The following is a 14,641-nucleotide window of genomic DNA, read 5'->3' on the forward strand; positions in this document are numbered from 1 at the left end:
GTTGAGGTTTCAGGTTTCAATTCTCCCAGGAGCCCGGGCTGTCGCATCGCGCACCGTGCGGCTGCCGCCTCCGCCTGCACGTCTCCGCCGAGGCCGCCAGCGAAAGCCAGTTCCAGGCGCGGCGGCGGCGCACTCGTCTGCCCTAGACGGAGGTTGGGCGCCGGAGCTGAGGCTGCTGCTAGGCTGCTCTAGCTGGACGCGCTGGGAGGCGGCGATCACAGCTGGGCCGGGACTTCCTTCCTCTACCGCAGGACAACAAAACAACCGGCAGCAGGCACTGAGCTCTTGGCAGTTGTCTGGGCGAGAAGCGCAGCAATGGGCTCCGTGCTGAGCAGCGATAGCGGCAAATCTGCCCCCGCCTCGTCCGCCCCGCGGGCCCTGGAGCGCAAGGGGGACCCCGAGCTGCCCGTCACGTCCTTCGACTGTTCTGTGTGCCTCGAGGTGTTGCACCAGCCGGTCCGGGCCCGCTGTGGCCACGTGTAAGTGCCGGGGGAACTCGGCTTGCGCGCCCGCTTCTGGGGAGGGCGAGGTGGGGTAGGGGAGCCGAGGGCATGGGGGATTTCAGAAGCCCGCGCCTGAATGGTGCTGCTGCAGGGAGACGCCCGGACCTGGGGAGTCCACGCCACGGGAAAAATGACCGGTCGGAAGGTGACACAGGATTTCAGGAGGCGAAAACAGCAACAAGCGGGCCCTGCAGCGCCTCCTGCCTCCCTACCACCCGCCCCCCGGCCCCCAGCCCCTCCGCCGGTCGCTGCTTGTTCCCGAAGCCTAGGTGTAGAGCCCAGGGATGGGGTTCCCAGGCGAACGACCGGCCAGAGCTAGGGCTCACCAGCGGGGGAAGGTGCTCTTGGCCGGACAGCCGGCACCTGCTTGGGCACAAGGGAGTAGGCTGCTGCAGATCAGTTAACCCCTGAGCTCAGTTAATCGCGAGGTGCTTCCCTCACTGCCCCCCACCCAGGTCGGATTTATTTTGCTGGCTCTCTGCACGCGTCCAGAACGCCCACTGAGGCTACCTCTTGAGCAAACACAGATCTGTGCAAACTGGCCTTCTACTCCCACCTCCCTTTCCTAATACAAACACTCAAGCCCCTCAAAGATCAACTCAAATTGGAACGTCCAAGAGACTCTGTAGTCGTTAGAGTTTAAATACCTGTCAGGGTGTGGTGGGGACTTGAACGTTAGCACCAAGCCCTGAGTGAGCCCTTAAAATCCAACCACGAAGTGACAGGAGGCTACAGTCTGCCTAAATCGATGGAAAGTATAGATAAAAACGAGTAGTTTCTAAAAAGAGTTTGAAAACAGAATCCCTGTATAGAATTGGCACGCCCTTAATGTGTGCTTGAGTAACTAGAAATGGGAGTCGGATCTGTGGATTCGTGTTCTCGGTTTACTTAGAAGCTTTCTTGCTGTGGCTGCACGGGTGTGCGACCGGGTGTGTGCATGTTGGGGTGGGCGGGGGAGTTGCATAGAGTGACAGTGGAAGCCCACTTAATGTCTTTGGCTGACTGGGGCCATACCGCAATGGCTAGCAAGTGCTTCTGGTTTACCAGGGGAAAAAAATACCATATTATAAATGCAAGGGCACAAAAGGTTTTTCAAAGGACTTAGGTGGTCCTTGACACCTATAGACTAGTAACTGAGAAGCACCACTGAAAAACCTGCTGCTATCCAGGAAGAAAAACGCAGCCCACACAGTGTTTAAATAGTGAGTGCCCTAGTCATTATTTTGTGGCTCTATTTTCAAAGCCTGTTGTTTCAGCTATGTACTTTAAACTCCAGTCTAATTGACCTCCTGACTGATTACTGATCTTGTTTCCCAGCTGTCCAGATGTAGCTCATTGACAGAAATCCCAAGGCCAAGATGGAAGCCAAGGTACCATTGTGTAACAGTGTAACCTATTGATTAGTTCAGGGTGGTAATAACCTCCTGGTAACTGTGGGTAAATTTAGTCTGTATGAGCATTAAGTTGCACCAGAGATCCATATGAAGTCTTGAAGGTTCCTTTTGTAGAACTGAAGTGGGTGACTTTGTTACTGGAGATTGTTGTCTGATTGGGGATTGTTTTCCCTGGTTTGGATTTTGAAGGCTGTAACTTGCTGTTTGCAGTGTTTTTGCCTCTGCTAAAGGATAATAAAATGTGTTAAAAGTTAAATCTTTTGTTTAATCGTTTTCTTTGTTAGAGTTTGAATAGGAAACCAGCAACTGGAAAAATAGTCATGGAGTAGCACAACAAGGGCTGGACGAATGGCCTTCCCTCACTTTACTGTTCTTTGTTTTGACAAATCTGTGTCCATTGTTCTGGCTGTGGGCAGAATTTCCATATTCCTCCTTTTGGCAAATTTACTTGGGCGCCCTCCACTTTATAAATGTTAACTAGAGTTCCTTCTGCACTGGCGGTAGTGAGTGCTAGTAACACCATTTGTACTTCCTACGTGAATTACTCCCTTCCATTGATCTTATATTGGAAAATGAAGAAAAGCAAATGAAATCTCTCTATATTATCCCATATTGAAGCTACTTTCCAAACTTGTTGAACTCTTTTGTTGATGCTGATTTCTGTTGAAACCTATTTCAGGTCAAGCAAGTTATTAATAATGGCAAAAATGTATTGAATGAATATGTATGAGCACTCTATAAATTGTAGAAATGGTGTGCTTGAGAGCAGGATTTGAATTCAGCCCTGCCACAGACCTGCTGTGTAACCACCACGTTGCTTAATCTCTTTTATTGTTTCTTCATTTGTAAAATATGGTGAATAATGGAATTTTTATATGAGTATTTAAAAAATGTAAAAGTGGCCCATCATAAAGACTCAACACATAATTTCTGTTCTTTTAAAGTCGTCTCACAAAGCAAAAATCCAGGAATGGGTATTACGTCTTATCTGTATTTCTTTTGGAATAAAACTGGGCTACAAAAGATAGACCTATGACATTTCTGAGATGTCCCAGATAGCCTTCCTTTTAGCTTGGTTCTTTTTCCTTTGGTGGCCTTTAATTTAAGAAGTTCTATTTTAATGTGCTGTCATTTCAAATTGACTTTATTCATATCTCTGTTTATCAGTTGTTAAAACAGATTTTGGGGAAATCTGTTTTGGGGAAATCTGTTTTCCTACCTCTGCCTTTTCTTCCGTTATCAGTGGGTGGGAGGAAGGTGCTGATAAGTTGAAGCTGTATAAGTGAAACTGAAAGGGAATCCATTTACGTTTAAAATAAGTATTTATAAGGAAATATGTTGAACAGTTGGGTATGATAGATAAAGGGGGAGAAAGGAGTGGAAGGCAACTCCCTAAGAGGTGACAGAGATAAAGTGGGGCAGAGTTCAGCTCCGGAGATAATGGAACTCTGTGATGCAGCTTGTCAGGTATATAGTAGTCTGATAGGGAGATACCCAAATGGAAATGTCCTCAAGATATTGGGAGAATGGGTTTGGGGGAAGGTCAGAGCTGGAGCTTATTAGGAAGTTACCTAAAAGGACCCAGAGGTTGAGAATGGGTCTAGCAAACCTAATAGGTATAGACGGGCATACTGAAGGTACAAAGAGCCACATCTTCACTGAATTGAGTTGGATTAAATTGCTCTAAGTCACAGAATTTTCCTAATTTTTAAAAGGAAACTCTTGAGGATAATTCTGAAGGACTTTGAGGTAAGCAGATTAAAACTTTCCGTTTGTGGTCAAGTACAGGCTGCATCAAATTAGGGCTTCTCTAAGGAGGGCCCAAGAGTTTCCTGATGAGTTTTCAGCTGACCCAGAAATATACAACAGTGCTTTCAATCTTTTTTTTAAATTTAGTATATTTTACTTTTTATTTAAATGTTGTCAAGGTGTAATTGACATATGTTAGTTTTCAGGTATTCAACATAATGATTGAACTTTGTACATACTGGAAGACGAACACCACAGAAAGTCTAGCAAGCTGTCAGCATACATAGTTATGTATTTTTCTTGTGTCGAGAACGTTTTAAGATCTATTGTCTTCGCAACTTTCAAATATACAACACAATCTTCTTAACTACAGCCACCATTCTGTACCTTAGAGCCCCATGGCTGATTTATAACTGGAAGTTTGTACCTTTTGACCCCCTTTTGCCCATTTTGCTGCCCCTTTCGTTCTTACAGGAGGTGTATAATCCCAAAGCCTTCATTTTTCACATAAGATTATAAAGCTACTTGTTTTATTAATCATTTCAGATATTTATGACCCGCTCGTATGTTATTTGTTAGTGAGGGTTCTCCTGAGAAACAACCAATAGCGTGTGTGCGCGCACGTGTGTGAGAAAGACTAATTTTAAGGAATTGTTTTGTTATTGAGGATAATAGTCTCTTTACTTAAAGTCAGCCCATTATAGGTGTTAACCACACCTACAAAATACCTGCACAGCTGCACCTAGATAAGTGTTTGATTAAATAACGGAGTCCTATATCCTGCCAAGTTGACTCAGGAGACTAACCATCCCATCTACCAACCGAGTTTTTAAATTATCAAAAACAAAAATTAGATCATTATCAGGCTTTCCGATAGGCCCTTTAGAATTCTTCTAAGAAGTCTGGCTGTCATGCACCCATGCACACACTACACTCAAGCAGACAGTAGGAATCGGCAAAGTGTTCTTTAAAATAAAATCTTTGTTCATTTACTTCATCCTTACCATTTTGGTTTTTTATGGGTTGTTTGGTTAGATCGCTGTCTCATGGAGTGCTGTCATTTATCGATGCAGCAGATCTGCCCTGTTCTGTGCTGAGCGTGTAGACACAATTGCTTGCCCTCCTGGAGTTTGCATTCTCATGCGGCAGGTGGAGAATAAACAAGATTCCAGCCAGGAGTCTGTCACTTGTTACATAGTGAAAGGTGTAAAGGATAAAAAAAAAATGAGTAAGGAAATGTGATAGGGAGTATGTGGGGGAGTAGCAATTTTAAGATATTTAGAGCAGCGTTTCCCAAATTATCAGCTGAAAAAACCAGTGTGGTTTGGTTTGGTTTGTTGTTTTCAGCCCATCGCTGGCTGATATTTTATTTTATATTTTATATATATAAGTATTTTATTTTTTAAGATATATAAATATATTAAAATATTTTATATTTTATAAAATGAAAAATGTATTATGGAAAAACGAAATTAAAAAACAAAGTTATATAAAATACAAGCCCTCATTTTTAAAATTACTAATTACATTCAACAGACATGAAATTATCCTGTCAGATTTCTATACAAGAGAATTGAGCACTGGATATCTTTTTTTTTTTTAAAGATTTTATTTATTTATTTGAAAGAGATCACAAGTAGGCAGAGAGACAGGCAGAGAGAGGGGAAGGGAAGCAGGCTCCCCGCTGAGCAGAGAGCCCAATGCGGGACTCGATCCCAGGACCCTGGGATCATGACCTGAGCTGAAGGCGGAGGCTTCAACCCACTGAGCCACCCAGGCGCCCCTGAGCACTGGATATCTTAATGTGGAGGCTCTTGGGGACCTTGAGAAGAGCAGTTTCAGTGGGATGGTGGGCCCCACCGCTTGGGGAGAGAAGTGGGTTCATGATCGATCACAGGAGCCACAGACAGGGAGCGTGGAAGGCCCTTTCATGGAGTTGAGAAGCAAAGCGAAGAAGAGAATTTGGGTAATAGCTGAAAGGAGAAGTGGGATCAAAAGAGTTTTCTTTAAAAAAAAAAATTTTTTTTAAGAGAAGGAAAATGGAATATTCTGTATGGTTATGGAAATGACCCAATAGGGAGAGGCAAACTGATGCACAGGAGAAGAGAAACTTTCAGGAGCAATGCCCTTGAGTAGGAGAGAGGAGCTGGGAATTGCAGCAGGAGTTGGGGGCCAGGGGAAGGTTTGGCCTTAGCAGGAGAATGGACGGTTCATCCATTTCATGGGATGTAGGGCATTAAAGGGGCACAGATGCAGGGAGTTGAATTGAAGAGGTGGAATGTTGTGGAAGTTTCCATCTGATTTCCACTTACATTGACATATTACTTGACCTGTGACTTGACTTCAAGACGAAACTTGAAGTTTAAATATGAACATCTAGGCTTCTGATGCTAAAACAAATGTATATAGAATGCTTCCTCCTCCCAGGGTGCTTGGGTAAGCATCACTTAAAATGGGGTGGTGAGAGTCTTTGGTACCCTCAAGGTCCCAAAACTCTGGTGAGCCTTTGCTCTAGGAAAGGAATGCTGCTTTCTACATTGCCACTCCTTCAGGGCCTGGCGCTTAGTGGGTGTTCAGTATCCATTGAATTAATGGGTGATTCCAAAATACCATGCAGTTGGAATACTTTGGTGAATGCCCTTCAAGCGAGGACAGCCATTCTACAGTGCCAGCCAACGGATGCTCTGTGGTTGAGTAATAGATAGGAGTCCCATGATAGTTTCTGACCTCCATTCTTTTTATGGGGTTGCTCATCTGTCCTTGGATTACTGAGAATTTCAGAAAGATGTAATTAAGCTGGCCTGAAATTTACCTCCTCTGGTCGTTGGACCGCTGTGTGTTTATTTAGTAACATTAGTATTGTCACAGGCAAATTAAATATTAGTGATCTATTAAGTTATGTATTCTCTAACAAACAGAACCTAAATAATGTAGCAGATGGAGTTTTATGCCCAGATTTTCCTTAGAACTTGGCTACCGGCCCCGCGGACCGGCAGCATTGTAGAATTTTGGGCCCCATCTCCCACCTACTAAATCAGAATCTGCATTTTAATAGGATGTTCAGGTGATTTATATTCACTTTAAAGTTTGAAGCACAGCTTTAGCTAACCCTATTTAATTGACAGTAAAATACAGCAAGTTGAGGACCACATTTGAAGGTTCTAGAGAGGCACCCTGCTAAGATTTTAAGTTAAAGGAAATACAGTTGTCTCGAAGGGGTTAAATTTTAAATCAACACATAATGCTGTGTAGAAATATGCAGAGTCTTTGAAGGCTAAATGAGTCCCAGGATGGACTCTGGAACCTAACTGAATGCAGAAATAACATCAAAGGAAATCTCAGGGGCAGTGGGGAGCTGGAGGGCTTTGCTCTAGGAATAGCTGTGCTCAGGGCTGTCTAGGCTGACCTGCAGGCCAAGGGGGAGTGTGTGTGGGGTGTGTGTGTGTGTGTGTGTGTGTGTGTGTGTGCGTGTGTGTTTATCGCCTTACACTGGAATATTTTAGTGTGAGACTCTTATCACTTAGAATAACAATAACAATAATAATTCTCCTTATTCTGTTTAAAGTTCATGAAGCCCTTCTTGAGGGCTTCGTATCCATTCAGCAGGCAGCCTAGTGTTGAGAACATAAATAAAATGTTACATTGACCTCATGTCGCCAGTGGCTTTTGCAGAGCCGTATTTGGGAACCATGTCTGAATACTTATTTTGCCCGTCTAATGCTAGACCCATGGAGTCCCTAATGCATCCCTTCCTTCCTTAAATTTACAATACTTAGGGTTCAGTTTTACCTCCTAAGATTGGATGCCTAATTTTACCCAGTGTCCTCAGCAAGCCTTTCCTCATTTTTCTACAGTGCTTTGCTGATCTCTTCATTATAAAAGGGTTTTTATTGATAATCACTTAATTTAGGGAAATAGAAAGGGGCTAATAAAATTATCAAAGGGAGTGGGGTATTTAAGTTTCCATCTGGTTTCAAAGTTCATAGAGTCATTATCCAGTTCCTAATTCAGGTCTTCAGGAGCTGCAAACTGCCAGGTGATGTAAATGAATGTGGAGGATGAGTCCTCAACAGGATGGGGGGTGCCAGCCCATGGGACCACATGGGAATTGAGTCCAGAGTTGGAGAAGACTAGCTTTTAAAAGAAGCCAGAAATTTGGGTTTAGTTGTAAAATCTGATTTTTTTTTTTTTTTTTTTTTTTTTAATTTTTAGGTGGAATAGGACAGAGGGAGAGGGAAAGGGAATCTTAAGCAGGCTCCACACCCACCACGAAGCCTAAGACCCCGGACACCCCACAAAATCTAATATTAAAGCAATGGCAACTCAGAATTTTTGAAAACATTGAATTGGTCTAAAAAAAAAAAATAATTGACTTCTATCCTCAGCTTTTTTCATCTAATTTCTCCTCATTCTCCTCATTTCATCATTCTCAGCCACCTTATGAAGGTGGAGAAGGGGGAGACAAATGGGAATCTCTTATCTCCTTAGGTTTGTGTTCATTTCTATCCCTTAGGTTCTTTCAGAAGGACCCAGCACCCTTATGCTCTTCCTTATTAATGTAAATGTTGGGCCCTGCCCAGAAAATGCTCCTTTGATCCGTTCCGCATAACTGCTTCAGTTATTTGAATTTACCACGTAACTACTCTGTGCCTGGAGTGGTGGAGGAGGGAGGCCAGCAAGATTCTGAATGGTTCTGAGCTGTGTGTATTTCTGTGATCTGTTTCATGCGCTGGTGGTTTCTGGCCTGTTGTCACTGGGGCATTTTTGTTTGGTTGTGTTGTTTTTCAGTTTTATTGAAGTGTTACAGTATAATTCATACGAAGTGTGTAAGTCGAGGAGTTTTGGTAATTATATAACTTCCTCCACTCACGAGATCTAGAACAGTTAATTCCATTACCCTAAAAAGTTCCTTCAAATCTGTTGTGCACAATCCCCTCCCAAAGCCCCTGGCTCCAACAACCCCATCTGTTTTCTGTCACTAAGTTTTGGAATCCTACAATAAGTAGTCTTTTTTTTGACTCTTGTTTTGACTTTTGTGTTTGACTTTTCTCACTTAGTATAATGTGTTTGTTGTCATTTGGTATGTTGTAAGTCCCTTTGCCTCACTTCCAAAATAAATCCTAAATCTGTCTGACCACTTACACTGCTTCCTGTTACTTTGTTGGTCGAAGCCATCATCCTTTCTTGAACTGACTCTTCCAATGGCTTAAACCTGAGCTCCTCACTGCTGTGGCTCTTGTACCTCTGTAATCTGTTCTTTACACAAGAATCAGAGTGATCCATGTAATGTAAATCAAACTGTGTCACCCTCCTATTTAAAACCGTCCAAGTACCTATCCATCACCCTGAGTTAAGGCTTAATGCTCTGTCTCCTGTCCACTTCACTCCCCCTCCAACATCTCCATTTACTCTCCCTGGGGCCCCTTGCCTTTCAAGCATGCTGGCTTTCTGTATCTCAACAGGATGGTCCCTATCTTTTGTACCCTTTGTTTTCAGTTTGGAAAACCATTCCCAGATCTTCCTTAGAGGGGTGCCTTCAAATATCATCTCAGGAACCACCCATCTAAATGCTCCCCTTGCCCCCCTCACTCTATTTTCATGGTCAAATGTTTTCTTCGTCTCAAAGGATTTATCATTTGCCAATCTGTTTGTTTAGCCCTCCTGCCTCATTCTAGAAATCTAGAGAGCAGGGACCTTAGGCACTGCCACAGTTTCATCCCTGACATGATGTAAGCTGTCAGTAGTAAGCTCTTGCTAAAAGTTTCACCAGTGCATGAATGCTTACATGGGTGGGTCTAGGGATGTTTGTGTACTTTTATATATTCTCTCATAATCTTCTCTAGAACCATGGATTAACTGTTCTTGCTAAAAGCTACACATACCCAGTTTTAGATGGTTTATATTTTCTCTCCTCAGCCCTTTATTATATTCAAAATTGTTCTGTTCTTTATGTTTATTTAACTAATCATCAATGCAGTATAATCTTTTCCTCACACTGAATTTGAATGCCCTTAAAAATATATTTTTTAATGTTTTTCTCCTCATGTTCCATTAAAAATTTCAGGCCTCTTACCCTCCAGACATTTCCCTTCCTAATTTTACAACACAGTTTTTCTCAGGAGTAAAGAAAATTAAAGTCATAGTAAGGTGGTTAATTTTTCTAACATTTTCCCTCTAACATTTTATTATGAAAAATTTTAAACGTAGAGCTAAGTTGAATGTACAGTGAACAACTATATATTCACTACCTAGATTCTACAATTACCAATTTTGCTATATTGCTTTTTTCTCTCATTTTATCACATACCTACCCATCATCAATTCCTCTTTTTTGGATGCATTTCAGAGTAGGTTACGATGATCAGCACATTCTATTTCCTTCTTATATCAAGATACACAATATTGGAGCACCTGGGTGGCTCAGTCGATTAAGCATCTGCCTTTGGCTCAGGTCATGATCCTGGGGTCCTGGGATGGAGCCCCACATCGGGCTCCCTGCTCAATAGGGAGCCAGTTTCTCCATCGCCCTCTGTCCCCCAGCTTATGTTCTCTCTCTCGCTTGCTCGCTCTTTCTCTATCTCATAAATAAAATCTTTTTTAAAAAGTTATATATTATTAACCAGACTTTGTTATTTTTAAGGTAAATTACACATGTACTGAAATGAACACATCCTAAGTATAACCCCTATGAGATATAAAATATTTTCCTTACCCCCAGATAGTTCCCTCATGTCCCTTTCCAGCCAGTCCCTGTCCATATATCCCCACAGGAGCCATTGTGATTTTTTTCTTTACCTTGGATCAGTTTTGCCTGTTCAAGAACATCGTATCAGTGGCATTATACAGACTGTGCTCTGTTGTGTCTGGCTTCTTTCACTCAGTATGTCTTTGAGGTTCATCCATGTTGCCGTGTATATTAGTAATTTGTTATTTTTTTTATTGCTGTGTGGTGTTCCATTGTAGGAATTTGCTCCAGTTTGCTAATTCATTTTCTTGTTAATGGACACTGGGGTTATTTCCAGTTTGGGGCTGTTGTAAATACATTCCTTATTAATATTCTTGTACAAAGAGACGTGTGTTTTCATTTCTTTTTATTTAATGAATACGTGGGCTTGGTATTGCAGGACCAAAGGATGCCTGTATATTTTGTTTTATAAAAAACTACCAGACCATTTATCCCAAGTGATTATAGGTGATTCACTTTTTAAAGGATCATTTATTTTGTAGATGACACGGCCATAGGATTTTAAACTCGAAATTTGACAGTGACAATACCCACCTCTTCCTTCCCATTCCTGTTTCTCAAAAAAAAAAAAAAAAAAAAAAAAAAAACCTGGGTAAATGTTCTTTTTTATTTCTATCACATATCCACCTCTTCTTCTAGTTCTCATTTCTCCAAAAAGTAGGTAAATGTTCTTTTTTTTATCTTTTTTGATGTTTTTATACATCTGTAAACCTATAAATAGCTCATCATATATATATATATATATATATATATTTCTATACTTTGTTTTCTTTTTGTTTGTTTTGTTTAAATTCAAGTTAGTTAACCTACAGTGTATGATTAATTTGGGCTTAGAATTTAGTGATTCATCAGTTGCATATAATACCCAGAGCTCATCCCAATAAGTGCCCTCCTTAATGTCCATCACCCAGTTGCCCCATTCCCCACTCACCTCCCCTCCAGCAACTGTCAATTTGTCTCTTGAGATTAAGAGTCTCTTATGGTTTGTCTCCCTCTTTGTTTTTATCCTATTTTTTTTCCTTCCCTTCCCCTATGTTCATCAGTTTTGTTTCTTAAATTACACATATGAGTAAAATCATATGGTATTTGTCTTTCCCTAACTGGCTTATTTTGCTTAGCATAATACACTCTTGTTCTATCCACGTCGTTGCAAATGCAAGATTTCATTTTCGATGGCTGCATAATATTCCTGTGTGTGTGTGTGTGTGTGTGTGTGTGTGTGTGTGTGTGTGTAGACACACCACATCTTTTTCTTTTGAAGTTTTTTTAAAATTTACTTGACAGAGAGATAGAACACAAGTAGGCAGAGTGGAAAGCAGAGGGAGAGGGACAAGCTGGTTCCCCACCAAGCGGGGAGCCCAATGTGGGGCTCGATCCCAGACCTCAGGATCATGACCTGAACTAAAGGCAGACGCTCAGCGGACTGAGCCACCCAGGCTTCTTTATCCATTCATTGGTTGATGGACTTCTGGACTGTTTCCATAGTTTGGCTCTTGTGGACATTGCTGCTATAAACATCGGGCTGCAGGTGTCCCTTTGAATCACTATTTTTATATCCTTTGGATAAATACCTAGTAGTGCAGTTGCTGGCTCATTGGGTAGCTCTATTTTTAACTTTTTGAGGCACCTCCATATGGTTTTCCGGAGTGGTTGCACCAGTTTGCTTTCCAAGAGATTGTATTTTTGAGTTATCTTGTTTTGTACCTTGTTAAATAGCACGCCCGCACACACACACACACACACACACTACCTAAACCTGAATAGCCCTGATTCTAATTAGACAATTCATTTAATGTTTGATCACTTAAACATACTTTGTATGCTAATGTACCAGAGTAAGGATATTAAATTCTCCCGTTCACAAGACTTGAATTTGGTAACTGTACCTCTAATGGGAGACTTTTAACCTCAGATTTTTTTGAACTAAGCGATTCTGCAATCTCATTTCTGCACCCCAAAAACCGAGACTTAAGCTGCAGTGGCATCCATTCCTCTCCTTACTGGTAACACTTTAAAAAGTCATGGTTTTTATGTAACTCATAACCAGCAAGTTCAGTCTGTCCCAAAACACCTTAGTCTTGATGTGTTTTCTCCATTTAATAATCGCTTTTGTTAAAATGGGTACAGCTAATTGACTGCTCTATATGATTTGCAACTAGTATTCTCATAGAGTGTAGTAATGTCTGTCTAATGCTCATTTGGGGGGTTCATGCCACATGTAACACCATTGTGCAAACGTAAGGGAGTTACAGTGAGGGACTTGATTTTTTTTAAGATGCCGTAAGTGTGCTGCTTTTCATGTGTATCTAGTAGGCGTTTCCGTTGTTGTAGTTACCAGTTGTAGCTACAAAAACAGGTGCAAAAGCATTTACAAAATGACAGTAGAAATGTACTCTCTACAGACTTGACTGGTTTATACAGGTACATCCTCAGTCTAATAGGTTTGCTGCTTCTGCTTGTCACTGGGAGGAATTGTGGTGACTTAAAAAGGACTACAGGTACGGGACACCTGGGTGGCTCAGTCATTAAGCGTCTGCTTTCACCTCGGGTCATGATCCCAGGGTCCTCAGATCAAGCCCCACATTGGGCTCCCTGCTCAGCGGGAAGACTGCTTCTCCCTCTCTCACTACCCCTGCTTGTGTTCCCTCTCTCACCGTTTCTCTCTCTGTGTCAAATAAATAAACAAAAATTTGTATTAAAAAAAAAAAAAAAAGGACTGCAGATCTTTCTCGACTCACAGTGGAGTTATGTCCTGATGAATTCATATCCTAAGTTAAAGTGAGTCAAAAATGCATTTAATACACCTAACCTACCAAACATCCTAACTTAGCCTCATCAACCCTAAATAGCTCAAAACACTTCACTAGTCCACAGTTCAGCAAAATCATCTAACACAAAGCCTATATCATAATAAAAGTATTGAGTATTTTGTTAATGTGTTGACTACAGTAGTGAAAGTAGAAGGCAGAACGGTTGGATGGGTGTAGAGTGGTAGCAAGCGTATCCGTTGCTCATCTGCATGGCTGGCTGGGAGCTGCCCAGCATGGAGAGAAGAGGATTTACTGCCAACCAGGAGAAGCTCAAAATTCAAAAATTGAAATACAGTTTTTAATGAATGAGGATCGTTTTTGAATCACCATAAAGTCAAAAAATCCTAAGTGGAACCATTGTAAGTTGGGGACTTTCCCCTCATACTTTTTGAGCCTCTTCTGAAGCTGTGCGAGGTTCACAGTACTGCTGTCTTCAGGCTGTGTAAACATGGCAAATTGTTCCATTTCTGAACGTCTGTTTGCCTCCAGTCAGGTGAGGAGAGAGCAAAGCAGCATGTTAGGATCACTCTGAGAGCTAAACAAGATCATGTCCATCAGCACCCGCCACAGGGCTCGACACCAATATCTTCTGTTTGTATTGTTATAAAACTCGAGTAAGTTGTGAGGAAAGGGGAAGACTTTTGTTCACCAAGAAAACAAAGTGTCATCTGCTTGCCCCTACATCATGTAAATGAGTAATTCATGTCAGAACCCTAGATGTTGTATGAGGGTTACAACTTGAGCATCTGAACCTCTTGTAATATAAGAGATTCATAATAATAGATTATTACTTATTTTTGCTTGATATTTTTTGTCATCATCAAGACTACACTCTGAGAACCACTTCTCAGGGACTCAGAGAAATGCAAGGGCAGATTGTGTCTTAGAACTTGGAGTTCATCACTTGAAGTACAGAATAAGTGGAAGATGGCAGAGGACTCAGATCTTTGTCTTCAGCAGGGGATTGTGGGCCCCTTGACTGAGGTCCCACCAGATTGTATCTTCTATAAGAGGAACAGTTCCTGCAGAGTGAAATCAGGGTACTGTTGCAAGAAAAAGAGGAAATGGATGCTGGACAGACATAAACATCAAGCAGATGCCTCAAGAACAGTGCAAATGTCAGCATCTTTTGTGTGCATATAAGAATTTTATAACAGATGCAGAAGAGCGTTCTTTTAAGCGTCATCGGTCATGGCTAATACATTTGAGAGTTGAGTTTGGGAAATTTCAATGAGCTATGTACCTCTGATATGTGAAGATTTCAATATATATCGTATATTTAATTTTTTTTTAAAGATTTATTTATTTATTTGGCACAGAGAGAAAGGGAGAGAAAGCAAGGGGTGGGAAGAGGCAGAGGGAGAAGCAGACTCGCTGCTGAGCAGGGAACCCATTGTGGGACTTGATCCCAGGACCTTGAGATTATGACCTGATCCAAAA

General features: G+C 41.7%; 1 protein-coding gene across 1 annotated transcript in view; it reads left to right on the forward strand.

Annotated features, from left to right (window-relative positions):
* The first annotated feature begins 315 nt into the window (after window positions 1-315).
* LOC111142639 (ring finger protein 125) overlaps window positions 316-14,641 on the forward strand; it is a 35,879-nt gene continuing 21,553 nt past the window's right edge. The window contains exon 1 of the mRNA XM_022495951.1: window positions 316-479. Within this exon, the coding sequence (XP_022351659.1) occupies window positions 316-479 (164 nt within the window). The remainder of the gene's footprint in view (window positions 480-14,641) is intronic.

This window comes from Enhydra lutris, unplaced genomic scaffold (assembly GCF_002288905.1).
Source record: "Enhydra lutris kenyoni isolate GAN:26980312 unplaced genomic scaffold, ASM228890v2 scaffoldscaffold8, whole genome shotgun sequence".
Lineage (NCBI taxonomy): Eukaryota > Metazoa > Chordata > Mammalia > Carnivora > Mustelidae > Enhydra > Enhydra lutris.